Source organism: Pongo pygmaeus, chromosome 6, assembly GCF_028885625.2.
Source record: "Pongo pygmaeus isolate AG05252 chromosome 6, NHGRI_mPonPyg2-v2.0_pri, whole genome shotgun sequence".
In the NCBI taxonomy this organism is placed as follows: domain Eukaryota; kingdom Metazoa; phylum Chordata; class Mammalia; order Primates; family Hominidae; genus Pongo; species Pongo pygmaeus.
Window position 1 is genome coordinate 150,163,946 of NC_072379.2, and position 27,138 is coordinate 150,191,083.

Here is a 27,138-nt window from a genome sequence, read left to right on the forward strand (position 1 = left end):
CTCTGATTCCCTAAGCTCCAACTTGGACAGCCTGCTGGACACCAGCCAGTCCTGGGGGGCGAAGGGGTCTTGGCGTGGCCCCCACTGCCTCCCAGGCTCAGTGGCGGGGTTGTGGCCAGCCCTAGCATCCCGCCAGCCTTCCGGGCCGCAGCCTAAGCCCCAGCTGCAGGAAGATGTTTTGCTGCCACCCTGTGGGCAAGAAGGGCCTGACTGTTTGGGAGGGCCAGGGTGGTTCTGGGACCACACCTGGCTGCTGGAGGAAGCCAGAGCCTTGCCCTGCGGAGCTGGCCACAAGCTCCAGCTTTCAGGAGAAGGCTTATCCATCCTCCCTCATCTCCTCGAAAGAAATCTGCCAGCTCCCTGTGGGCCACGTGGGCTGCAGCGGGCACAGCCAGGGCTCACCAGTGGATCAAGCAACACACACCTGGAGGTGACCAGTTCCCACATCCTCAGGACCAGCTTTCTCTTTCTGGCAGGGTCTCACACCTCACACCTGCCCAGGGGTGTTCTCTCTCCCTGTCACGACCCCCCCCGGCCCCTCAACCCCATGTGCACACGCAAGCCGGGCACCCGAGGCCCAGGCTAGCACAGGAACTGGGAATAACTAGAGTCAGCTTTTCCTCCTGACGTCCAGGTAGTCCACGGAAGGGGGTCTTGAGCCTGGCTTCTGTGCTCTCTGGCTCTGGGGAAGGCTGCGTTCGTCCTGCCCCAGGATGCACACTGCGGGCATTTGTGAGATTTCCTCTTAGTCCCCCAGAAACTCCCACGGAGCCTCTCAGCCCCTCAGAGGCAAATTCAGTCCAGTGTTTCCGGTGGCCTTAATAAACAGAGAACTGACGTGAGGGCTTGTGTTGTGGGATTTCAGTACTGTTCGTGTAGTCCCAGCCTGGAGCTTTTTAGGGTTGTCCTAATTTCCTTCGGGCCCAATAGGTAGTGGCTGTCTGTGTCGAGCACAGCTGTGTTTGCTGCGTGTCTTTGGAGCAGAATCTTATCAGGCAGAACAGAGACCTTATCTCTGACCCTGGGCTGAACCAATGAGGAAAAGAGGTGTGTGCCTGCAGCTGTTCTCCTTTTTGGGGTCTTTGACTGGCTTGATGTCCTGAGACATTTATGTGGGAGCAGGTGCCCTTCCCTGTCTAGTTTCTCCGGGTCAGGAAAGGTTTCTGGGGAAAAGGACTGGGAAGGAGGAGGCAGCCAGGTGAGGAAGAGGAAGCTGTTCTGGGTTTGGGAGTTGACCCAGGTGGCACTTTCTCCTTGGACTGATTCTGCAGGTGCGGTGGGACTTACATATCTTCTGAGACTGTAAGATGTTCTTTTGGGGACTGGGATTGCTGCCTGCCTTCCCTGAGACACGTGTGTGTGTGTGTGTGTGTGTGTGTGATTGCTGCCTGCCTTCCCTGAGACACGTGTGTGTGTGTGTGTGTGTGTGTGTGTGTGTGTGTGTCCAGCATGTGTGCAGCTGGGTGTGTGTGTGTGTATGTGTGTGTGTCCAGCATGTGTGCAGCTGGGGCCTTAACCCCCTTCTTTCCCAGTCTACTGTTCTCCCACTGAGAGAGGCAGCTAGGTTCTAAAGTGATCCATCCCCTGTCGGGTACCGTGTCCCCATCCCCTCTCTGTCTCCAGAGGTTGGCTCCCATAGCTGCTGCCCTGTGCTTGCTTCTTATTTATTGAGACAGGGTCTCACTCTGTGGCCCAGGCTGGAATGCAGTGGCTCCATCTTGGCTCATGGCAACTTGGACCCTCTGGGCTCAAGCGATCCTCCCACCTCAGCCTCTCAAGTAGCTGGGACCACAGGCTCGTGCCACCATGCCTGGCTAATTTTTCATATTTTTTTTGTAGAGACGGGGTTTCACCATGTTGCCCAGGCTGGTCTCCAACTCCTGGACTCAAGTGATCTGCCTGCTCGGCCTCCCAAAGTGCTGGGATTATAGGTGCGAGACACGGTGCCTAATTTTTTGTATTTTTAGTAGAGATGGGGTTTCACTATGTTGGCCAGGCTAGTCTCGGACTCCTGACCTCAGGTGATCCGCCCGCCTCGGCCTCCCAAAGTGTTGGGATTACAGGTGTGAGCCACCGCGCCCGACCCTTTGCTTGCATTTTCATTGGCTTTCAGGATGAGCTTGTGAGTGGGCAGCCTTATTCTTTGGTGGAACAGCCATTCCCTGTTGTGCGTGAGAGAGAGAGCAGATACACGCAGATACGGAGGTCAAGGCAGAATCCATTTCCTTTTGATCTGCAGCTCAGTGACGTTGGCCGGCTTCACTGAGTTGTGTTCTTGTCTCTGTGCCTGCCTGGGGACCTGGGAAGGGCCCCTCTGCCGGTACTTCCATTGTGGGAGGAACATGCATCCCATACAGGAAGAAGCCGTCTTCACCGACGCTAATAACTAGTCCCACGGAAATACAAACTCACCACCAGGGCCTCTGCAGGCCTGGGAGATCCAGCCCAGGACTTGGGAATTTCCAGCGCTCTTTTCTGCAGGGAGCACCTAGGATGGAGAGGCCCTGCCTTCGTTAGGCATTCCCACCCAGCCCCTCAGGAATGTGCCACTTTTATCTCCCACTTAGCTCTGACCAGGTCCATGGAATTCTAAAGCTAAAAGGGACACTGGGAGTTGGGCTGGACTGGGGGTGGTGGAAAGTGGGCAGTATTATCTTTTTAAAGGAAATGCAAGCCCCTCGTCCCTTGCCACTACTTAAACTGGTTTCTACTGATCTGCGGCTGGTATTGAGGCAGCCAGTGGTTTCTGACTTTATGGATGACGGGAAACTGGCTGGTCTTCAGAGCCTGGGAGAGGACTGATGTTTACCATGCAGTGTCAATCACAGCCGGGGAGCTCTTGCCCCCAATTCTGAGTGAGCCCTGGGTTTACTGGGTGTCCGGGCAGCCCACAGTCATGAATTGGAAGGGCCTCGGAGCTTGGAGGAGTGTTTTCATTTACAGAACGTCAGGCTCCAGCCAGTACCGCAGGCTACCACTTGATCTCAGTCCATCATCCCGACAGGAGGTGAGACCCAGTGAGCAGCAGGGGCCTGGAGAGGTCCGGGCCTCAGAAGTGAGTCACTCACCCAGAACTGCGGCGGAGTTTATGTTTGACTTCTCTGCTGCCCTTAGGCAGGACGCTTAACTCAGTCCAGACAGATGAGTATCTTCTGGATTTTATAATCTCCAAAGAAGACAGCCTCAGTCATCAACAGAAACCTAGCAGCCAGCAACTCTCGACCTCAGAATGTCAGAGCCGAAACTAAGGCAGGACCACCTCGTTGAAGCTCGCGTGCTGCAGACAAGGACACGCGCGCAGACCCGGCATGGCTGCCTCTGACTTCTCACTCAGGCTTGTCATAATTCTGGGCTTCGTGTTGTTGGCTCTTCTGGCTCTTCCTTTGAAGAATGAGAAATGGCCCACTTTTCTCCAAAATGGGGCCCAGTGTGTGGTGGACTGAGGACTGTTATTTAGTTGGCCTGCTCGTAATGACAGCTCCTCACCTACCTGCCGGATCCTAGGAGGAGCCCTGGGCTGGAATTTCCTGTTTTCGAGGGCTCCCGGGGGCTGCCCCAGCAGGCCGGCTCCCCCGCGCCGCGCCGCCGTTCCCGGGCGTTCCAGGCCAGACTTGCCGCCTCTCTCTCCGGGCTGGGCTGGCTCCCGGCCTCTCCAGGTCTGGGCTTGCCGGCCGCGAGGTGGAGGAGTTGAGAGACTCGGTCGGCCCACACCAGGTGCCCAGAGGCCGGCGGTCCGTGCGCCCCGGCCGCGGCCCCGGCCCGGGCCCAGCCCCGTGCCCCTCGCCATGGGCCTGGCCCGCGCCCGCCGGCCCTGAGCATGGAGCAGGGCTGGCCGCAGGGGGACAGCTGTCCCGGGGAGCGGCCCGCCGCTTGCCGCCGCGCCCACAGCGTCTGCGACTCGCTGGACCTGCACGGCGCCCCGGCCGGCCGCGCTGCCGCCGCCCTGCAGGCCGCTCTCTGCGCCGCCAGTGAGCAGCCGGCGCGGCCGCGGAGCGTGTGCTCGGGCGGCCCGGAGCCGCCGCCCACCGGCGCCCGCGGCCTTTTGCTCGGCCTCTTGCGCCCGCGCCTCGGCCGCCGGGGCCAGGCGCCCTCAGGACCGCCCGTCTCGCCTGCGCCCAGCCCCGCGTCCAGCCCCGCGCCGACCCGGCGCAGCGGCACCCGCGGGGAGCCGACTCCGCGGCCCCGGCCGGCCAGCATGACTTTCCTGGAGGTGAACCGGCTGGAGCTGGCGGCCGCCGAGGCGCCGGGCGCAGGTCTGGGGCGCGCGGGCAGCGCAGGCTTCCTGCGCGGCGCGGCGTTGTGGAGCAGCCAGCGCTGGCCGGTGCTGCGCGGCGGGCGCGGGCCGGAGGGGCCCCGGCGCGGCCTGGCGGCGCTCAGGAAGAGCTTCAGCTTCCGCCTGCGCCGCGGCCAGGAGGTGCGGCGCTCCGAGTCGGGGCTGCTGGCCCGGCCGCCCCGCGCGCGCACCCGTAGCGACGGCGACGCCGGCTCCCTGGGCGCCTTCCCCAGCCGCCGCGACCTGCTGGGCGCCGACGCCCCGCGCGCAGCGCCGGAGCCCGGCCGCCCCCGCACCGCCGCCGGCCTCTGGAGGCTGCTCACCAGCCGCTTCCGCCGGAGGGAGCCCGCGCCCGCCCCGCCGCTGTGGAGCCGTCGGGCGGCTGCGGCCCCGGAGCTCCTGCGCGCGCCCAGCGGTAAGGGGGCCGGTCCGGAGGGCCTGGGAGGCGTCTGGCAGAAAACAGCTCGCGGGAGAAAAGCCGGGCGCGCCCAGGGCAGGCGGGCTGCCGCGCGCGTCCGGGGCTGGCGGGGTCTGGGGTCTGGCCCGAGTGCCGTCCGCGCCTGGCGTCTGGGGTCTTCGGCAGTGGCCAGGGAGGACGGGCCGGAGGGGGCGCCCTCGGGTGCGACCCAGGAAAGGAAGGAGACTCACCAGAGTCAGAGGGCTCTGGGCTAGGCCAGACACCTTTCCTAGTTTCCTGTCGGGGCAGCGCGCTCGCCTCCGGTTGCCCTTGCGCATGAGGTTAGGGACTGCTGTGGACCTGGTCGTCATAACTACTCTTTGACACAAACTTGTGACAGTGCCTCTGGGAGCCAGGGAGGGAAGCAGTGCTGCCCAGCCAGAGAGGGGTTCCCAGAGCTAGCCCGAGCACGCATGTGGAACCTGGAGGTGACGAAGATGGGGGCCTGGCTGTCGGAGGGCTCTGGGTAAAGGGACTTGCCAGTCAGGTTCTGAGAACAGACTGAAGGAAAGGGAGCCCAGGAGGCGGCCTCCCTGCTAAGGAGGAGCTTAGAGAGGAGGCGGGTGGGGTAGATGGCTCCCTATCCACCTGCCCCTGGCAGAACAGGGCCAGGCCAGGCTCCTCCTTCTTCACCCGGCTCAGGAATGTGGTGGGTGGCCCCACCCTGCCAGGGTGCGCTGTTCTTACTTGCAGGAGTCTGCCCCCCAACCAGGTGCCCAGCCCTTGGGTCTGTTCTGAGACCTGCTGGAGTGGCCTCTAACCTGGGCCTGGTATTTGGGCCACAGGGGCACTAGGCCAGGTGTGGCTTGGTGGGGGGGACAATAAACCTGCTAGAGCAGGAAGAGGAGGAAGGACACAGGGCCGAGCCCAGGGGGACTGAGCCCACAGCCCTCAGAGTCCTGTTCTGAAGATCATCCTTACTCTGCTACACTCAAAAAGAACCTTCCCACTGCCTCCTAGGGAACTAGGGGTGAGGGTTGGGGGTCCCGTGGAGGAAGCTGCTGTCCAGTGGCCTGGGCCTGGGGAGGGCATCATAGGTGACACAGGCAGCAGTGGTTGGGACAGGTGTGTGTGCCACCCTCACCCTGACGGGGCGGCTCTGTCTTCCGCAGACTCGTTTGTGAACAGCCAGGAGTGGACGCTGAGCCGCTCCGTACCGGAGCTTAAAGTGGTGAGTGTGGCCCATGGGCAGCACAGGTGGCCTGGAGCCGGGGGGCGAGGCTGGGTGCCACGGGCCTGGGCCTTGCTTCTCCGGCTTCTGTCCCCTTCTCTGCTCAGCTTGGCCCTCTCTGCCCTCTCTCCTCCCCTTCAGCCCTGGCCTTTCTCCCTCCTGCTGCTGCTTTGCTTTTTCTGCTGGGTCTTCTCCCTCATGCCCTCTGCCCTCTGACCCACTCACCCCTTACTCTCCCGCAGGGCATAGTGGGGAACCTGTCTAGCGGGAAGTCAGCCCTGGTGCACCGCTATCTGACGGGGACCTATGTCCAGGAGGAGTCCCCTGAAGGTGAGCGTCACAGGCCCAGTCTGGGCCCTGAGGCCAGCCACTCCTCCAGCTCCTGCCCACAGGGTCTGGGTGGGGGGTCTCCAGCCCCCTTCCAGTCCTCTTACCTCCTCCATGTAGATTTCTTCTTGGCCCCTGGGCTCTTTCTCCACACTTTGGACCTGACCGCGCGCTCTGTCCTAGGGGGACGGTTTAAGAAGGAGATTGTGGTGGATGGCCAGAGTTATCTGCTGCTGATCCGAGATGAAGGAGGCCCCCCTGAGCTCCAGGTGATGCTCCTGCCCAGGGTTAGGGCCCACCCCTGTGCCTGGAGCCCTTTCTCGAGCTTGCTGGTTGGGACTGGGAGAGGTGGTATGTCCAGGGAGAAGGGTCCACTTGAGTCCACCTGCCCTGCGTGGGAGTTTGCCAGGTCCAGTTGCGGGTGCTAATTTTACTTGGTCTCCCCTAGTTTGCTGCCTGGGTGGATGCAGTGGTGTTTGTATTCAGCCTGGAGGATGAAATCAGTTTCCAGACGGTGTACAACTACTTCCTGCGTCTCTGCAGCTTCCGCAACGCCAGCGAGGTGCCCATGGTGCTTGTGGGCACGCAGGGTGAGGCGGGGCCCTGCAGGAGCTGGCAGAGAGCAGGAAGCCCCGGGCAACGATGCATGGGGGCAGGGATGGGCAGGTGTGAGAAAGCTCCCAAGCCCCTACTCTTTTCCCAGTGCTGACCGGGACCCTCAGCACTCTCCGTGCTGCTCGTGTCTGAGGGCTTTTGCCCCCACTGAAACCTGCTGTCCCTGTGACTAGCAGGTCTGTATTTTTTTCGATGAATAAACGTGCTCAGAGCTTAAGTGCTTGCTGGTTTGCACTCAGTGAGGCCATGGCAGGGTTGAAATGAGACCCAGGCACCCGCGTTCTTGGTGCTGTGTGTTCCACTCACCAGGCCCTTTGCCCACCTGCCCTTGGGCCAAATGCCCCCACCACACTACCCCAGCTTCTCCGAAAGCTGAATGACTTCCGCCCTCCCACCTCCAACAGATGCCATCAGCGCTGCGAATCCCCGGGTTATCGACGACAGCAGAGCCCGCAAGCTCTCCACAGATCTGAAGCGGTGCACCTACTATGAGACGTGCGCGACCTACGGGCTCAATGTGGAGCGTGTCTTCCAGGACGGTAACTCGGGTGCTGGGTGGGAGTCACTGGCAGCCGCGGCCCCAGTGCTGGCGACAGGAAGGCTCCCAGTGAGCAAGGCTGTGTGTCTGGGGGGAGGTGCTAAGCCAGGCTTTTCCCTTCTCTCCAGTGGGTATAATTGACTCTGCTGTCCCCTGCAGTGGCCCAGAAGGTAGTGGCCTTGCGAAAGAAGCAGCAACTGGCCATCGGGCCCTGCAAGTCACTGCCCAACTCGCCCAGCCACTCGGCAGTGTCCGCTGCCTCCATCCCGGCCGTGCACATCAACCAGGTTCGGCCTGCGCCCCGCCCTGCCCTTCCTGTCCCCACCATGTCTGTCTTGCCTCTGTGCGTTCTGCCACTTCTGCTGGCCTCCTGCTCACACCTGTCCACCTTCCTCTGGCCTCCCAGCCTTGCATGTTGCTTGGAAACATTGGTTGGAATTCCATTTAGCCGGCACCATAGCCTTGGCCTCATCCCTGCCCCATGGTGCCTGCCCCTTCCCGCTGCAATCCCCACTTCCCTCTGCTCTCCACCATTCCACAGCCTGCATTCCCTACCCCGGTGCCCTCTGCTGAAAGTCCTGGGCTGTCCACAGATGGCATGGTCAAGGCAGCAACCACTGCACTTTACCTCTGCCAATGGCCATCATCTTTCCAAGGCCTGCCCTGGCTGCAGCTGGCGTTCCGGTGACAGCCTGGTTGCATTTCAGAGACCCTTCCCTTTAGGGCTGTGAGAAGGTGGCGGCATTCCCATGTGGGAAAAAGGAGGAGGAGGGCTGTGTCCTTCTTACTGTCTCTGAGCAGCCCCGCCCGACACCAACAGAGTGGGGCTTGTGCAGCTCACTTCTGCAGTGGTCCCTGTCCCGAGGGGCAGGTTGTGGAGGGGCAGTGATCCAAGCACCTCTTGCACAGGTTAGCGTTCAAGGGAGGCAGCCAGGCAGGCCACACGCTCTAGTGAGGGCAGTTGCGGTGCAGACCACCTGGTTGTGCCGTGCATGTTTCCTGAATCCTGGAGGAGCTGCCGTACTGTTGCTTCTCCATTGTGTGGTTTCTGTGTTTTTCTCTTTCTTTCCCTTCTCTGTTCCACATCTACACCTTACTCTGATTGGGAGTCATAGCTCTGTTCTCTCTGCCCCAGCTGTCCCGGAATCCCTTTCCCTGCCACGGGCATGCTAGAAACGTGCCGCGGTGCCCTGGGCCACCTCCGGCTCCCGCCTCCTGGCCTCCTGCACTCTAAACATACATACCTGAATGTGAGAGTTTGTCCGGGGTGACCCTCTACCTCCTTCCAGACCACCTGCAGGTCAGGACTCCAGTCTGTTCACTGCCAGGCCCTGCAGCTGATTCCCACCTACCAGCCTGTGCCTCTGACTTAGCTCCCTGGTTGGCGAGAAGCACTCCTGCCGGGGCCCCAGGACGAGGGTTTGCTGTCCTAGTGGGGCAGCCCTGGCAAGGTGACAGTAGATCCTGCTGGCCTCCAGGCCAGGTGAATGCTCCCCCCATACCGTCTGTAGGGGCTAGTGGCCCCTCTGCTGCCCATGAGCCCCGGCCAGGCCCCCATTAGCACAGGGATTCCCGGCACCCGCCTGGTGCCCGTCCTGCCCCCTGACCCAGAGCTGCCCTCAGCAGCCCTCTCTGTCCTTAGGCCACGAATGGCGGCGGCAGCGCCTTCAGCGACTACTCGTCCTCAGTCCCCTCCACCCCCAGCATCAGCCAGCGGGAGCTGCGCATCGAGACCATCGCTGCCTCCTCCACCCCCACACCCATCCGAAAGCAGTCCAAGCGGCGCTCCAACATCTTCACGGTACGTGACCGCCCTCCTCCCCCGCCCAGCCACCTTTGCTGCACAGGCAGGGCTGAGCGCCGAGCTCCCAGCCAGGAGGGGCGTGGGCAGCCCCAAGTCAGGAAGACGGCACCTGCAGTCTCTCCCTCAGATACACACGGCTCCTGAGGGTCCTTGCTGGCGCCCTCAGAGTCTTCCAGACTGTTCCTCTGCACCCACAAGGGGTTTCCAGTAGCGGCCCTTACCCTGTCCCCACAGTCCTCCCTGCCCTCTGCCACACACACTCACCCTCCCCGCCGCCTTCCTCTCTCCTAGGCCCCTTTAGGGTGTCTGTGAGCTTGAAAGAATCCTTGGACTCACTTAGCCTAACTCCCCTGACCCCCTTTGATTCAACAGCTAATGAACCGGCGGCCGGAAGGCTGTTTGCCCAAGGCGACACAGAGGGTTAGCTGGCCCAGCTAGAGTCAGAGCCCAGGCCTCCCCGTCCGCCTTCCGGCTCTTTTTCCGTTACCCCACTGCCGAGGGGAAAATTCATGCTTTCCACCCACCGCTGTGATTGGTTTAACAAAGGCTTAGCCATCTTTTCCTGGGCTTCACCACGCTGCCTCGTTCCTCCCTCTCAGGTTTGTCCTGTCTCCTTGTGAGCTCCTCACTCACCCCTCACAAACCTCACACCCCACACCTGGGGGGGCTGTTGTGCTGGCCCGGCTGAGGGTGGCCTCTGGCTCTCAGGCCCCAGGGCCTGCTGTCTCTCCACTCCCAGTGTGTGACACACAGTGCCCATCCAAACCCTAATCCTCCAGCCGCGCTTGGCTGGATGTTCCAGGAGTCTTGGGCCAGACAAAGGTGGGTGAACCCCCGTGTGGGTTGTCACGAGAACGCCCGCCCTTCCGCGTCACTCCATGCGCCTCTTTCCGAGAGCAGGGCTTGGCTCTCAGCCTGGGCCTGAGTGCGGCCAGCCAGGCCAGATCTCCGGACCCTGCCCGGACAGAGCTGGCACTTCCAAGCCCTGCTCACTCATCCTCGCCTCTGCCTGCCCAGCTCACTTCTCCCTCCCGGCTGCCTGCCTCTGTCCCAAGCCCGCCACCTGCCCTCACGGCCATCCATGCTAACAGAGCCTCTGTGCTGACGGCTCCGCCACACATTGCAGCTGCCCGGCCCTGACCCTGCCTAGATGCGCAGCTTCTCCTTTCTATCCATGGCCACTGAGATGTTAGAGCGTGGGCAGGGGGGAGGGGGCGCCTGCTCAAGCCCACACTTGCTGCTGCTGCTGCTGTGGGACCCTTGGGTGCCTCTGTCCACGGTGACTACTGCCAAGGCCTGGGCACCCTGCTCCCTGGCATCGTGCCTCAGTCATCCGCTGCCTCAGTTCCATTCTTAATCTCCCCTTCCCCTTGTTGGCAAGCTCTGTAGCAAACCCAGGGCGCCCCCTGCCTTCCCCTGCCCTGCTACCCTCTCCTCCGCCCATGCCCAGCCCCCGGCCTCCTCCCTTGCGCCCCGTGCTTCTTGCCATCCTGTGCTCTCTGCTGCCTGCCTCGACTCTGCTGCCCTCCATCCTGGCTGCTCACGGCACGGCCTTCCCTCTGGCGCTTCCATTCTCTCCATCCTCACAGCGGCGACCTTCTGTTTTCTTTCCGTTGTTTCCGTGGCGACCTCACTTGCACCATTGTCCCTGAGACGGCCTCAAGACACGTCCGTCTCTGTGGGTGTATCTTGGGACCTCCCCTCTCATCATTGCTGTTGGGGCCTCCCCTCTTCTCCCTCATCGTCCTCCCCAGCAGCGACATGCTTGCTCGAGGGCGAGCCCCTATGTCCTGCCTGCTCTGTGGCTAGTGACCCCCCACTGGACATGGTTGTGCTGTCCCCAGTCTCTCCTGTGACTTCATGTGCTCATTTCGTTGCTGCTCTTGCCCCAGTTCCTGTCCGCATGGGGAGGTGCCCCTCTGGGCTCCCAGGGGTCCTCTGGTGGTTGGGGCCTCTTGGCTCACAATCTGGCTGGGGTGGGCTGCACCCCACTCCCCCCAAACCGGCTCTTCTGTCTGGGGACCCGGTGGCAGCAGTCCCATCCACCTTCCTCCTCCCTGGGCCAAAGGGGCAGAGGGCTGTGGCGGTCCGGGCTGTGGAGCCCAGGAGGGGATGGGGCGGTGCCGCCTGTGGAGCTGCTGGGTGGCACTTTGCTCTCCGGCGGCTCTTTTGCCCGGTTCTCCTTGTTCCCTCTGGCCTTGCTTTCTCCCACGCTGCAGTTGTGGCCCTGTGTCCCCTCGCTGTGCCCTTGGCTTCTGGCAGCCTGGGAGAACGGGAGGGATGGGGCCTGGGCTGCCGAGTGGCGAACATACCATTCCCTGCTGAGGTGGACGCTTGGCCTGTGTCTGCCCAGCAGGTGCCGCTGCCGCCCGCCGCCGCCGCCGCCGCCTCCTCCTCCTCCTGGTCCTCCTCCTCCTCCTTCTCCTCCTCCTCCTCGTCCTTCTCCTCTTCCTCGTCCTTCTCCTTCTCCTCCTCCTCCTCCTCCTCCTCCTCTTCATCCCGCTGCCGCCGCTCCCCAGGCGCCTGGGTCTCTGCCCTCACCGGTGCTGACCGACTTGTGCGGGGCTTGAGTATAACTTGCCAAAATCTTTATTCTTTCGATATTTGCAGATATGTGCCACTGTTTCCAACTTTTCATCAACAAAAAGGCCTTTCCAACTCCTTCCAAATTAGAAGACCAGTTGGTGACACACAGCACCTCTGGACATGCCCCCTGTGCGGGGCCGGAGGCGGGCCGGGCCCTGGGACTGCTCTCAGATGAGAAGCGGCCGCCGAGCTCCCCACTCCAGAGACCCACGGGAACCTTTGTAACTAACCCCACCCCCAGGGAAGGCTAGGAGCGCCGGAGCCCGCGCTGGGGGCTGCCGGGGACCAGGCCCGGCCGGACGCTGCAGGCTCGCTGCATGGAGAAGAAGGCAGCTCGGCCCCACGCCCGGCGCTGGCCAGCGCGACGAGGCCCAGAGGGGCGGGGGAGTCCAAGCCCGCCCGGCCCGGCTGCTCCTGGGGGGCGCTTTCCTGCCCCTCCCCTCCTCTGCTCCTTCCTGCATGGACCTCTGCCGTTCCTGCTCCTGCTCCGGAAGCCGCCGCCGCCGCCGCCGCGCTTGCCTTGCCCCCCCTTTTTGGCCTCCCCCTATTTCCTAGGATCCGCATTCGGGTGGACTCTGCCCCAGGAGCTTGACAGGGTGCAGGGCCTCTTCTGGCCTCTCTCCTCTCTCTGTCCATCCACTGTGCCCCTTGGGCCACGCCGACGCGCTCGGTGCCACGTGCCGTGTGGTGTCTGTGCCGCAGACGGGCCATCTGCCCCCTCACTTGTGGACTTTGCGCTCCCGGTTGTCGCGCCCTGTGCTCCCGACCAGCAGCCCCACCGTCCACCTCCTCGCCCCCGCTTCTCTTACGCCCCCGCCCCGGGCGTGCTCCTCGCGCCCTCGGCCTCTCTGTCCTTGCTCTTTTGTAAGGGGCGGGCCCGGCTCAGTGACCTGTGCTGCTGTGTATGGTGCCGTGTGTAAGAATAAACCCGTTGGAATACTCGTGGTCTCAGTTCCTTCCCGTCCCGCCGCCCCGGCCCGACCCACTGCTAGGGCTGCCCAGGAGGAGGGAGGCAGGAGGGAGGCCGGGAAGTCCAGGTGGGCAGCTCTCGGCAGACCCTGGGCCTCTTTAACACGCCTCTTGTTTTCTCTTCCAGTCTCGGAAGGGTGCTGACCTGGACCGGGAGAAGAAGGCTGCCGAGTGCAAGGTGGACAGCATCGGGAGCGGCCGCGCCATCCCCATCAAGCAGGTCAGCGCCTCCCTTCCCGTGTGCTCCAGGGCTCAGAATGAGGCGCAGGAATGTGGCGCTCCCCGGGGCCTCTTCTCAGGCCTCTGTGATGGGGGGGATGGCATCAGAGGCCAGCACCGCCCTCCTAGGCGGAGTCCTTAACAAGGGACTGACTCTCCAGTGAGAAGGCGCCTTCTCTGCGCCGCCACCTTCTGGCCACCAGCTCTGCCTGTACCTTCTGATCACCACCGGAGGGCAGCAGAGAGCTACCTGCCGTGTTCAGCCAGGCGCTCAGCCTGTCCCGCTGGTTCTGGAGTTGGGTCTGGAGAGGGTTGAGTGGCTCTCGAAGGAAAACGAGGAGCCTGTGTGGAAGGGGATACTGAGGGCTAGTCCAGCGCTAGGTTCTGTTGGCATGGTTTTGTTAATAAGGGCCTCTGTTCGTCTTTAAAGAAAAAAGTTGAGAGACCACCTCCTCACCTCTCCCACCTCCTTTCTAGTCAGTCCTGGGGGCCCTGGGCCTGCCGCCTTCCACACCTCCGGTCTTGGATTCCTGCAGTGGACACGGCATTGCCCCACGGAGGACGTCTCTGATGTGTTGAGCCAGAGCTGCTGGGGTGGAATGGGGAGGCATGTCTTTGGTGTGTGGGCAAGAGCCTGAGGAGCTGGGGTGCCCGTAAGAACGGGGGCACTTGGCACAGAATTTCTTGGGATCTGGTGGTTGGAGAGACCATGTGCATAGGCAGCTGCACTGCCGCGTTTTGACCACAGAGGCGGCTCATGTGGCCACAGCACCTGAGCCCGGCGTGGCAAGGCCTGCGGTCAGGTGTGGCTCTCCTGGGCTGGGACTCATGGGCAGTGTGACTGCTTGTGGGGAGAGGCCAGTCGGTGTGACCAGGATTCATTCGTTAAGGCTAGGGGTTTCTGACCCCCAGCGAAAGTCCATTTAGAATGAAGAGTCCCAAGCAGAGTAGTGTCCCAGAGGGCAAGGTCCCACAGGGTCCCATGTGGTGATCCGTATTGTTTCCACTCACCCCTCTCTTGAAATGTTCATTGCATTTATGTCTGGCAGTGACCACCCCAGTTGGGCCAGACTACTGGGAGGCCCCCTGGAAAGCCAAGAGCACAGTGACAGCAGCCAGAGGCTTCCCTGTTCGCGGAGTGCGTGTGTATGCGTGTCTTTGTGCAGGATCAGACCCTGCACAAACCTGTTGCTCATTTGATCCCCTCTCTCCGGGCACCTCCTTTGTGGGGGCCCCTGCTAGGTGATGCCCTGTGCTTTGCGCGTAGGCTCCTCAGCTCCCTGCTTGGAGATGGGGAGTGCAAGGGAGGGCGTGGGCGGTGAGTGGGTGTGTAGACACACTTCACCGAATTCACTACAAAAATGGGACCACTTTCCTTGGGGTCCTCCGTGCTCCCTTTCCTCACTGGTCATCAGGGGCTGACTTACTTGTTCTCCGAATCCCTCACGTGGGAAGGAAGGAGAGATGTTGGGTTGGGGAGGAAGCCCGGTGAACTTGAACCTGGGGTTCTGGTCCAGTCTTAGAGTTAGTAGGTCACTTGGGTGTTTTCACCCCTAAATCTCAGGGACGCTCAGTAGGAAGGCCCTCTAGCTGCACAGCCCAGAGTGGTGCTGCCAGCTGGGGGCAGGTGTCAGAGGCCTGTGCCTGATGCAGTGACACCCTTTAGGGGGTGCCTGCTCCTTCCCGTTCTGTAACGATCGCTTGCTAGGGGCGGGGCGCGTCCTTTCTCTTCTTCCAGCCTGGTGGCCATTCCTGGCGCTTCCCCGCTGCCGCCGGTCCAGCCCCGCCAGATCTGCAGCCCCTCCTTGCTCCGCCCTCCTGTCCCGTTCTCCCGGTTCTGTTCCTTCCCCTCCCCCCCAGCTCCTGCTGGGTGTGGAGATTGCATTTCAGTTGCCATTTGCATTCCCAATCAATCCGGACTCCGCAATTAAGTCGGCTGGCGGAGCTGGGAGGGAGGCGGCGGCGGGAACGGGTCCTCTGGGGGCTGTCGCCTCCGCGCCTCTGCGCCGTTCCCATTCCGCCCCAGATTGCTTCCTGCTCCGCCGTGCGCAGCCGGCCGGCCGGGGAGGGTGCAGGAACCCCTGTAGCTTCTTTGGAGAGGGAGTGGGAAGAGGCGCGGGCTAGGCGGATTTCCTCCTGTCCGCTTCCCGGGAGCGGGCGGGTGAGTGGGGCGGGGCGCCCCCGGCTAACGAGCGTCATTACAGCGGCTCCCCCGCCTCCGCCTGGGGAGGGCGCTGCCGAGGACGAGGACGGGGGCGTTCAGGGTGGAGGAGGGACCGCCGCCCCGATCACATTCTCTGCGAGGAGGGAGGAGCCACACGTGTCTGGGTCGGAAAGGTGCGGAGACCCCTTCCCACCCTGACTGTCGGAGAAACCGCGCGCAGTGCAGGCCTTGAGCAGCTGCACCTTCCAGGCCGCTGGAGATGGGAGCAGAGCGGGGCGGGGCGGGGCGGGGCCGGCCGTGGAGTCTCCTGCTGAAGGCTGGGAAAGGCTGGGAGAGGCTGGGAGAGGGAGGCACGCCTAGTGGGGTGAGGGGAGTCGGGACAGGGGCGGGGAGCCGGGTCCATCCCTCACACTTGGTTATTCCTTTGGTTTGTGTGCTGGGGGCGGGGCGGGGGGGATTGGGGATGACTCCAAGGCATCTCCGGAGCCCGAGGGCCTTAGAGCCTTGGAGCACGCTAGTCCCGTGGCTGGTCGCAGCGGGAGAGGGAATAGCTGACTGCTTCTGAGCTTTCAGTGTACCTGGTCCCTGGCCAGTGACAGGAATACCACACCCAGAGGCAGGCCACCAAGGCCCAGCCCACCTGAAAGACTCCTTCACAGACCACGAGGCAGGGCCCACTTGGCTTGTGGAAGGTCCCCTTAGTGCCGCTGGTCTTCACAAACCCCTTTTGAGGATAGGGTCTCCCAGGCCAAGGGGGCCAGGTAGCAGGATGTGCCTGCACATGGCCTAGTACTTCAACTCGCAGCCCGCATGCTCGCACCTCCGGCAATGGCATTTGGCCCTGGCGTGGCCGGAGGAGAAGCAGCAAGAATGTGAAACGTGCTGGAAAGTCGGCAATTGATGTCACAGCTGCTGGGGCCGCTGGAAGTGGGTGCCCTTTCTGGCCTCCACCTCACCTTCTGTTGGGGAGGGGAGAGGTTCAGGAAACGGGAATCCCTTATCCTAATTGCATCCATCTAGGGCTTAGCCTTCTATTAGGAAGAACTTAGAGGAGGAAGGTGCAGTTGAATTCAGTATTTACCCCCCACCCTTGGGCATCAGGACCACGAGCTGCAGACTAAGGACTACTGTTTCCTTGTGCCTGCATCTCTTAGTCCCCGTGTTGTTGGCTGTCTTCCGGCCGGGCCCTCCGTTCCTAAAGGAGATGCCATCGCAGGGCCGCTTCCCTCTCTGGGTGCCCCCTCCTCTAAGTATGGGCACAGTCCACTTTTTCAAGTGTCCCTGCTGGGGGTGCTGCCCCTTCCGCTCTCCCAGCTGAGGGTGAGCCCCACACTCAGCCCCCCGTTTGTGGATCTACCTGTGCCCCTGTTCCCCCTGTGGGATTTTTGCCTTGAAGTCTCCAGGGAGCACTGTCTCTTCTCAGCCCTCTTGAGTTGGGGGTTTTGGAGGATGGGGGGCCACGGATGGTGATGCTGGTCCTGGATCTGCCCGGGTCTCCATCGTGGTGCTCCTTGGTCCTGAATGACCCCCGCCTCCCATTCCCAGCTGTTGCCTTGTGTGTGTTGTTTAAGGGAGAGAACCTGAGCCAGTGAGGGCATCTTTAGAGGGTTCTCACTACAGGAGTAGGTTTCTTCTGGGAAGGAGGCCACAGCTGTGGTTGAGCATCGTCTCCTTCTATCTTCCTAGTGGGGTCTACCTCCTGCATTCGTCATCTGACAGCCAGGGTTTTGGGGGGCTTTTCCCCAGTTCTTCCAACATATGTTTACTGGGTGTCAGCTGTGGCCCAGGCCCTGTCCCCGGGGCAGGCTCCTTGTTGTGGCACTTTCGCTCATCCTTCTAGCCATCCAGCCTCTGCGTTCAGCGAGTCTCACTGGCTTACGCAGGAAGGGTGGTTGCTGGGAGGGAAGGCTGGGTCTTCCTGCTGCCTGGCTTGGTGGTCTGGGGGATGCTTGGGACAATTAGGGGATTTTCTGTCCTATTATGGAGCTACCACAGGGGGTGGAAGGCCAGGACCTTACCAAAATCTCTGCTGTTTTGACCCTTGGAGCCTCCTGGGGAGGAGCATCACTGGTGACCACTATCTACACCCCTGAGCGTCTACTCCTGACCATCTATACCCCTGACTGTCTACACCTCCGATCATCTACACCCGACGGTCTACACCCCTGACAGGCTTCTCCTGTCAAGGTGGCTCCACACACTGGGGAGGGAAGATGCCCACCTGCCAGAACAGCGGTCCAGCTGCTTCCTGATGGATGATGGGGGAGACCCAAGTTCTGGGGAAGGACTGGTCTAAGGGGCCTTCCCAAGTTCACTGATAGGTCCTTAAAGGCTGCTTTGCTCAAAGTGGCCCAGGAGAAGTGGGGAGGGAGGAGGGCATTGCCTAACGACATCGTGACCTCCTCATGCCCTATGACCTGGGGGGCTGGCTCCTGGTTTCTGATCAGACCTCTGTTCTCAGGGGATCCTGCTGAAGCGGAGCGGCAAGTCCCTGAACAAGGAGTGGAAGAAGAAGTACGTGACACTCTGTGACAACGGGCTGCTCACCTATCACCCCAGCCTGCATGTGAGTCTGGGAGGAGGAGCCTCCTGGGGGAGTATGGGATGGGGATAGAGGGAGGATAACAGAATGCGGGCAGCGGACAGGCTCCAGGACGGATGGGAAGCAGACCTTAGTGATTTCGAATGGATCATCCCTGGAGAAGGAACCTCACACTGGCAGCTTGGGACATGCACAAGACCTGGCTGGCCCCTCCCTTGCCCTCTGGGCGGTCAAGCTCTATATCTGACTTTCCAGTTGTTTAAGGTGGGGGATTCGACCACTTCCACAGAATTTCTAGTCGGGGGTGCCGATGTTGCCCAGCAGTTGTGTTGAGCTGGGCAGTGCCAGTGGGGAGCTGTGGGCTTCTGGGCCTGGGATGGTGGAGGACCAGGGCTGTTGAGAATGGGCTAGAGCCTCGGGCAGTCCTCCTGGGAGGAGAGCGAGGGTGGCCTTGTCTGTGGTTAGGAAGGGTCTGGTGGCCGTGTGGCCTGTGTCCCAGCTGGGGGGTGTTGTGGTGACTGGAGTGGCCCCTGTGCAGCTCCCCCACCCTTCTTTCCTCCCCTCCCTTCATCGCGTGGCTCCAGCACACAGCTGTCACCGGAATTCATCTCTGTCACCACCCCACTGTGGGGCTAATGAGTTCTCCTGTGAAGCCCCTCGAGCACAGCGCGTGCCCCCCACCCCGCCCTGTCCCGGCCCAGAAGCTCTGGGCCTGCCTCTGAATCCGCCCAAGGTGTCAGGAAGGCCTGACCCAAGAGGTGCTGGGTCCCTGTGTCCTGGCCATCACCCAGGCCCGAGAGCACCGCCCAGACAGCCCTGCGGAGAAAACTTGCAGAGAAGGCCTGGCCCTCCTGGGCTTCTGGGTTTCTGACCATCCTCAGGCAATGGTCCTCCCCCTCAACTCGGGACAATGCCAGTCAGCCGCTCGCCCTTCCTAACACGCCTTACTCCACAGGGCAGGGCCTGGTACCTGGGAGACTGGAGGAGAGAGCACCCACATTCAGTGCAGCCGGCTCCTGAGCTCCCGCCCAACCCCCCCACCTCCCCACCACGGGCACAGACCTTGTCCCACTCGCGAGTCCTTGCGAGGCAATGAGAGGCAGCCAGGCCTGCTGGGAAGAGCGCTGACGACAGAGGCAGAAAGTATCGTAGGAGGCCAAAGGGTGCTCTGCGGGTACCAGGCTTTGTTGCTGTGTACAGAGCCCTACACTAAAGGAAGGGCCGGAAGACAAGGGGAGCCCCAGTATTTCCCTGTTGAAAGGCTCCAAGGCTTTCAGGGCCACTCACAGACAGGAAGTCCCAGGTAGGAGTGCTGAGGCCAGGAGACCGCACCAGCATCTTCTAAGTCCCAGCCTGCGGTGTTTCACGGCTGACACCAGGCAGCTTAGCCGTGCCCTCTGCTCATGTCCAGCTGCCCATCTCGGTGGCGGAGCTTGGGAATGGGCCTGTTTGAAATGTCCGTTTCCCCACCTGTGTGGAGCTGCCTTTCCCCTTCCCCCTTTGCCCGGTTCTTACCTGCTCCTTTCTGTTTTATGTGACCGTAGCTTGGTGCACTCCCTGTGCCCTCTGCCAACAGCGGAGGCAGCGAGGATGAAGAGGAGTGGCAGAGGGTGTCTTGGATGTGGAAGAAAGTGTGGGTTGTGGGGTTGGGCTGGGTTTTGGTTTCAGTAGAGGAAACACAGCCAGCTGGAGAGCAGAGCTCAGGGGGGTTGGTGGCTTTTCAGAGTCACCTGGCTGGTGGCTGAGCTAAGACTTGGACCCATGATTTTGGCTCTGAGCATTACCCAGATTTTTCTGCACTTGCCAAGAGCACCTCCCTCTGGGGCTGGCTGAGAGTCATGTAAGACTTAATAGCAGGGTGAGTGTTGTCAAGTAAGGAGGGAGTTGGGCTTGCCTGCCTGGGGCTAGGGTGGGCGTCTGAGCCCCCCGGGAGTGCCCCTCCATGCCGCACTTGTTGCGCTGTGTGAGTTCTTAGAATTCACCCTGGAAGGCCAGGCCTGGAAGTCCTGGCACCCAGATCCTGTCACAGGCCCCGAAGCATACTTGGCTACACACGGTGCAAAAGCACGAGTGGAGGCAGGGCCGGTCGTGGCTCCGTGCGCTCACAGCTCTCCGTGGAGCTCTGGCACAGCCCGCTTCACTTCGTGTCACGCCGCCACCACCCCCGCCACGCTTTCCCTCCCTCCGGGGCTACCGCCTCGCCTCCTTCATCAACCCTGGCCACCTTCTTCCAGCCTGAGCACGCTCTTCAGTTGCCAGCAGTGAGCAGGCCACCTCCCTACCTGTGAGCAGCCACTTCTCTCTGGGGCTCTTCAAACCCTAAACCCTGGCAGGAAGCATGTCGAGGAAGGAGCTCCGGCAACTCCAGAGGCTCCGACAGAACTCTGGGCTGAGCCTGGCTCTCCTCTCCAGCAAGGGTCTCGCCTGAGCCCCAAGGGCATTGGGACTGGTGACTCACCTATGGATGGGGGCCGGGGGGACAGGACACACAGAAGATGAGTTCTTGGGCCAGCCCTGAGCCCCGCGCCCGATTCTCGCCTGGCCCAAGAGAGCCCGCCACAGCCTCCCCCATTTTGCAGCCAGCGGAGCCATTCACACAATCACCTTCTGTTAATTCTATCTGCAACATCAATTAAATTGTTTGTAGAAACTAATTGAATGTGGCTTAATCACACATCTTAATAGCTTTCCACGCTCTGAACTCGTTGTTAATTCCAGTAATAAAACGAGATGAGAACGCTGGCTGGGTAATTAGCGAGGAGGCTGGGGAAGAAATTGCTGTTTGATGGTGGGTAATAAAGGCAGCCGTGGTGACCGCTCTCCTGAGCAGCCGCCACCGCCACCATGCTCCCCGTTCTGCTGACGGAGGGAAACGCTGCTGCCTGTCTGAGGTTCCCATCCCTGCTGATGCTCCTCAAGCTTCTCTCTGCTCTCCTCCGGGCCCAGGCTCCCGGGTTGCCTGGGCACGAGGGCACGGAATCCGGGGCTGTGGGTGCCGGCCTGCCCTGGGAATGCGGAGTGTCTGGCTGGTGCCGTCAGGGATGCTGAAGTTGGGCCGTCCTTTCCCCTGAGGCCAGTTTCTGGCACCTTAGCTCTGAACAGAGTCCCCCTGTGCAACTCTTCTTCTTGGCATGGGGTCAGCTTTTCCTGCCATGTCCCAGCCTGGGCATCCCAGGGCCGTCGTGGGGCCTGAAAACTGTTGCAGCTGCTGTGACCTCCTTGTGAACTAGAGCAGCCCAAGCCCCTCCCCTAAGGAGAGACTGCAGCTGTGCCTTTGGCCCAGCCAGCTGTTGACTGTTGTCTGTAGTAGCCGATGTAAGATGTGATTGTGTACAGGGACTGCCGACGGGGACCAGGGACGGGAAGCTGAGTCTGTGGGATGCAAGTGGAGAGGGGATGAGGCAGTGAAGTCATTGAGTGGACACTGGGCTGAAAGCAAGACAGAGGGCCGGCGGGGCCAGTGGCGTGCAGCCCAGCATGCTGGAGAAGGATGGATGGAGGTATGCTGGGAGGGCAGGAGGGGCTCCTGGGTCTGCTTCCTTCCAAGCCACCTTGGCAAGGCCCCAAGCTGTGGGCAGAGTCCTGCTTGTCAAAGAGGTCCTGCCTAGGCGGGAGGCTGCGCACTGATTTTCGGTTGTGTCGTTCTGTGGTTCTGAGACAATGAACAAGACTTTAGCGCCTGTGTGCTTGGGGCCAGGCACTTGGTACTGTCCCTCACAGAGAACTGGGGTGGCAGGAGGGCACAGGTAAGCCCAGGGCTGCCAGGAGCAGCTGTGGCAGGGAGTGCGGGCTCCTTCCTGAACACACCTTCTAGACGTGGCTCCTCTGCTCTGGTTGGTTACTCCTCTGGTCCTCTTCCTGAAGGGCTGTCTGCCTGGGAAGATGCCATAGCCACCTTGAGAATGCAGGCGACTGCAGGCTCGGTGAGACCCACAGGGCTGGACCTGGGCAGGGAGGCCGCGTGCTGACACCAGGCCTTTCCGCCATTCCCCTGCTGACACGGAGCGGTGGGTGACGTCCAGCCCAGCCACAGAAGTGCAGGTGGAGGCTGGTGTTTGGCGCCTCTTTCCTCCATCTAGCTGGTAACCTCCTCACCTTCTCTTAGTGACCTGGGACCAGGTGACTCCTTGTCTACTTGATGTCCTCATTATTCCTGCCAGAGGGAGCCCTGGTGAGACTTCCTGCCCTTCCACTGCTTCCCAAGAGGCAGCAGGCCCCCTGGGCTCTTTTCAGCAGAGGACAGTGTCAGTTTTCCCTGGAGCTAATGGGGTGAGAAGATAGAGCCAGCCTGGCGGGAAAGTAGTCTGATGGCCAGAGCAGTAAAGGTGAAGGCTGGGCTCCTCAGGGTAGGAGGACCGTGTCTGGGAAGGCTCCTCGCACGGCCGCCCTCAGGATGCAGACATTCCAGAGGTGCTCACGGAGGTGAAAGGAGGAGCGGCTTTATGTCCAATCAATGTAATTCAGTCAAATTAAATCTGGCACCATCACCCAGGTTCTTCTCTCAGGAAGGGGCATAGACCCATGGAGAGGAATTTGTGCCACTTTACTGAGGGCATTAGCTGGGAATTGCCGTGGAGCTCAGGGACAGTGACAGGGACAAGGAAGCAGGAGACAACAGGCTGGGACAGCCCTTAGGACAGCGTCTGATACTAAACACTTGTCAGACAGTTTAAAGGGAAGCCTCTGGAGGAGAGGCTGGAAGCAGGAGGCCCAGTGGGGCTCCAGGCCAGGAAGCGGCAGGCCCCCACCCTCCCTCCCTGCACTCGGTCGTGGTGCTCCCTAAATGATGGGGGGAGTCCAAGCGCAAAGTGGCCCCCCATCTTCGGGGCCCTGACTTGAAAGCGGGGTGAGTCCCGGGCCCAGGACAGGCTGGAGGAAGCCTGCGCACAGGGTACAGGCTTGGGAATCTGAAAAACCTTGGCTTGAATCTGACTCTGCTACCGTTTAATTGTGTGTTCCTGAGCAGATAAGCCTTTCTAAGCCTCAGTTCCTTCATCTACAAAACAGGCACTACCTCCCTCAGGTGGTGAAGATTACGCGAGGTTATACGTGGAATGTATAAATACACTGCTGTAGGATGGTAAATACCCTGCACACGACAGGCAGATGACATGACGGTGATGACGATGACTGCCGCCGGGGAATCGGTGGTACCTGTGAGACCACCTGTTGCTGTATTCCGAAGTCCAGCAAAAAGAATCAGAGGCTTCCTTTTAAACTGTTCAACAAGTGTTTATTATCAGACACTGTCCTAAGGGCTGGGACTATTCTAGGCTTTGGAAGGTTCTTAATGCCCAGGTGGGGGCTGCAGTGCTTGGTGGCCACCCTGTCATCCATGTCCCCGCGTGTCTCCGCTCCCCTCCACAGCCAGGGGCTCTCCCTAAATCCCAGCCTGGCCCAGCACTTGGCCTGCTTTGTGCTGTTGCCTCCGAAGCCGTTGTTCCTGAGGGCCTGAGCCTCAGCGCTTAGCTCCAGGTCCTTAGCCGCCCCCAACTCTACCTCCCTCCTGGCAGAGTCCTCCCAGAGCTGCTTTGGGCACCATGGAGATCGAGGTGTAATCCAGACTCGGAGACATTCTGTGGCTTAGAATCCTGATTTTCAAGATTGGAGCCTTCCCTCTCCTCCCACAGCAGGGAGAGACCTAGGAGTTGCAAGGCTCAATGCTGGAGTGACTGCTGCTAACAAGTCTTCATCTGTGTCTCCCACCCGGCCTTTAGGATTACATGCAGAACATCCACGGCAAGGAGATTGACCTGCTGCGGACAACGGTGAAAGTGCCAGGGAAGCGCCTGCCCCGAGCCACACCTGCCACAGCCCCTGGCACCAGCCCCCGTGCCAACGGGCTGTCCGTGGAGCGGAGTAACACACAGCTGGGTGGGGGCACAGGTGAGGCGGCTGCTGAGGTGGGGGCTTGGGGGGTGGCTGCCTTGGAGCCAAGGCAAGCAGGCATTCTCGGCTTGGCTGCTTCTCAGCCTGGGCACAGGGTGCTGGCCAGCATCACACTTCAAGGTCATCTCAGCCAAAGACATGTGCCCTAATGCAGCTCTAGTGGAGTTAGTTGAGGTGGCAGCAAATGCTTAGACGAGCAGTTGACCTGGATGTCAGATGGGGCCAGGTAGTGTCATGTTTGGGCAGTGGTGCTGGTGGTCCTAGGCCCATCACTGCATCTGGATCCGAGGCAGGCGATGGGTGGGGGCAGTGCCTCTGGGTGCGTGGCCGGCATCTCAGCCAAGGTTGACGTATGGAGATGGGGGAGGCGGAAGGGGACGGAGCTCTCTGGGGTCAACCTGGTGCATATTCCCAGGCCTGAGTGGGAGGTGGGTCTCTGCTCAGAGAGGACTGAATTTAGACAGGAGCTGGAGGCAGGAAACTCCAGTGAAGAGCTGTTGTGTTCTTGCCTTTTCAACTGATAGTGCTGGCTCAGGTGAAAGGCCTCCTCTCCCCAGGGACTCCCTTCCTAGTGCCGCTTCATTCCTCCTCCTTTGGGCCCCCAGGCCCCGTGCTCTTCCAGGGTCCGTCCTTCCACACTCGTTTCCCTCGCTTCCAGAGCCCCTGGCTCCCAACTGCTTTCCGCCGAGACTTCAGTACCCCCGATGTTGCCCTAGACCATTGGATCTCATGTTCCCTGGGCCCAGTAACAGCTGCCCCCAACCCTGCCCTGCTGGTGCCATTCCTGTGCCCTGTCCCAGCAGTCAGCGCCTGGCAGCACAGGTCTGCAGCTGGGTGAGTCCCCTCCCTAGAGGGCCTGTGCTTGTCACAGTGAGGGGAGGGTGTGACAGACTTAGTGGACAGGTGGTTGGGGATACGAAGTCCCCTGGAATGGATGGGAGGACCCCAAACAATAAAGAATTGTCCCACTGACAACGCTGATGGGACTCCGCTGAGAAAGCCCAGGTTAGAGGGAAGGAAGGCGCAATGATGCCTCCAGGTGTGGTCCTTGTTTGGAGGCAAGGCACCTGAAACAGGTGTGCTGGGCCCACTCTCACAGAAACACCGCGGACCAGGCCGAAGGCAGGGGAGTGGCCAGGGGGAGGGGCCTGACACAACTGCGACGTGCCCTATGCAGTGGCTGTCTCTGCATCAGGCCCCAGGTCGTCAGCAGCTCTGAAGTAGAGATTATTGTCCCCATTTTAATGAGGAAACAGAGGCTTGGCGTAGCTAACAAACTTGTCTGTAAATTCCACAGTAAGTGGGAGACCTAGGGTTCGACCTAATTGTTTCTGACTTGAAGAGCCATGTTCTTTCCTCTAAGCCACCCTGAGCTCAGAAAGGAAGCCTGTGAGGTGGATGGAGGGAAGGAAGGAAGCTAAGAAGGAGAAAGCACGCCACCACCCATCATGGGGCTGTGCCAGTGGGGGACCTTGAGCCTGCTGGGGGGTTGTACTGGCCTGATGGCAGGTCACATGCAGCCTTCAGCGCTCTGCCCGGAGAGTGGGTCAGAGCTGCAGGGAGCCCTCTGGCACCAGCCCCCAGGAGCCCCTTTGGTCAGCTTGGGGTTTCTCTTATCATTCCAAAAATGAGGAGCAGGCCCAAGTGAGTCCCTTTCCTTGATGGCAGGGAGCCAGAGGACAGCTGGGCTGTTGCCCTAGAGCAAGGGAAACGAGAAGACGCTGTCCTGTCCCGTTCCTGTCCCTGACATCCCTCACCTAGGAGGGGCAATGGCATGGAGGAGGCAGCCCCGTGCCCTGGCTCCTGTAATGACAGCGCCCACAAGCAGGAGCTCGCGGACGGTGCCCACCCAGCCCGCGTCCCGCTGCCGCATGCCGACACTGACACCGACCCTCATGCACACTCACACATGTCTCTCACTCACCGGGCGATGTTAACATCTCATTATCTTTGTTACTGTAATTACATTATCCGCTGCTTTATGCAGAATTATCCTCCGAGGACTAATTGATGGCTCCATGTTTAATTCATTAATCATTAGCATCAAATTCGACAATTACAGTGCACACTGATTGTGGGATTGCAGGCGTAATGAGGGGAGAATTAACAAAGGAAAGGGAAAGCACTTTCCCTCCCTCAGGATTTTGGGTCGGGGGCTTGGGGAGGAAGTTGGGCCTGTGGTGTCTTTGGATGGGGCTAGGGATGAGGGGGAATACGATTTGGAACCTGGAAGGGAATGAAAGCAGGGGTGAGGAGAAGCAAGGTGTCTGAGAAATGAGGGACCAAGTGTGCACCCCGGAAGGTTTCCTGAGGCAGGACCTGTGAGGGCGGAGAACAGGACGTAGGTAGGATTCTGAGGAGGCAGCATCTACATGTTTCTTCGGGGCCTGGAGATGGAGACTGGTCTGTAGCCTCCGTGCTGCATGTATGTGACTAAGCACTTACTATGTGTCTGGTCCTGTTTGGGGTGTTGTGACAAATTCAAGAGGAACATAAAAGTTGCTCCCTGCCTTTAGGTGTCTCCCAGCGGCAGAGCTGTGGCACCCTGGGCCATTCCTTTACTTTTATGCGGCAGCTCGGTGCCGTCTCCCCATAGGCTTCCCCTCAGTACCACCGCCTGCAGGGCTGGTGTGAGACCTGGCACCTGCCCTTCTCCTGGCTGGGCCTCTGCCTGCTGTCTCCAGCTTTGGCCAGCTCCGGGCCCCTTCTCTGCTTTCCCACTAACCTCCAGCACCTGGCTGGCTCCTCTGCTTCAAGGTTCAAGCACCTCGGGTTTGGCCCCCCTGTTCTTAGACTGCCTAAGGCCATTTCTTTCTGGTCGCAGTCTTGGGTGGACTGAAGAAGGGGAAGGAAGCTTAGGCTCTCGGTGTTCCAACTCAGGCCTTGTAAGTGTCACAGGCCTCTGAGGCCCCGCGGCTGTTCCCAGAATCTTTCCAGCAGGGGCTCAGCCGGGCGCTCTGTCTTCCCTCCACTGCCGGCCGCCGCGCCTGCCCCAGCCTTAGCTTTCCTAGAGCTTTCGGTTCCCCCTGGCTCTGCCATTCTTCCCTGATGGGAAACGAAAGATTAATTTTCTCCAGCCCAACAGGATAATTACTAATACTAATTAGACATAATTACTTGAATTTGATACACTTATTTCTCGTCAGAATGGCAGTAAAGCTGAGGCAAAGCAAATGGCATATGTGGACTAGAATGGAGGGTGCAGGGGCCCAAGCCAGGAGGGGCCCCACAAGGAGCACTGCGGAGATGGGTGTCAGCACCACCCAGCTCGTTCCACAAGTTGGGAGATCTCTGATGCAGAGACCCCCCGCCCCGCTCCCTGACCACAGTGAGGGGACAGAGCTGTGGACCTTTCTGTTCATGGAGAGAGAAGGGTATGAAGATCTGGGGACAGGCTGCTTCCTAAGGCACACAGGGCCCCTGCGCGGCCTCTGGCTCTCCCAGAAGCTGGCCCGCCACCTGACGAACCCAGTGCCCTGCTGGAATGTCTCAGGCTCTGCCCTGCAGCCCTATTTTTAGGATAGTATCTTTGAGAATCCTCCCCTGCCCGGCCTCCCTTCCCAGTCTGACCCTTCCCGCCCCCA

At 60.7% G+C, this 27,138-nt stretch overlaps 1 protein-coding gene across 12 annotated transcripts in view; it reads left to right on the top strand.

The window, feature by feature from the left end:
* AGAP3 (ArfGAP with GTPase domain, ankyrin repeat and PH domain 3) overlaps positions 1–27,138 on the top strand; it is a 58,247-nt gene that overhangs the window by 24,817 nt on the left and 6,292 nt on the right. For 2 of the 12 annotated variants that reach the window (XM_054495003.2, XM_054495004.2), the window contains exons 1-11: positions 3,699–4,688; positions 5,843–5,901; positions 6,144–6,231; positions 6,412–6,497; positions 6,677–6,818; positions 7,248–7,382; positions 7,541–7,668; positions 9,024–9,182; positions 12,868–12,960; positions 17,585–17,689; positions 23,383–23,551. In XM_054495003.2, the coding sequence (XP_054350978.1) occupies positions 3,818–4,688; positions 5,843–5,901; positions 6,144–6,231; positions 6,412–6,497; positions 6,677–6,818; positions 7,248–7,382; positions 7,541–7,668; positions 9,024–9,182; positions 12,868–12,960; positions 17,585–17,689; positions 23,383–23,551 (2,035 nt within the window). In that variant the 5' untranslated portion in view covers positions 3,699–3,817. Of the gene's footprint in view, positions 1–3,683; positions 4,689–5,842; positions 5,902–6,143; positions 6,232–6,411; positions 6,498–6,676; positions 6,819–7,247; positions 7,383–7,540; positions 7,669–9,023; positions 9,183–9,564; positions 9,785–11,795; positions 12,711–12,867; positions 12,961–17,584; positions 17,690–23,382; positions 23,552–24,212; positions 27,134–27,138 lie in introns of those variants that run through there. The other 10 variants (XM_054495007.2, XM_054495008.2, XM_054495012.2 and 7 more) reach the window with 8 other exon arrangements.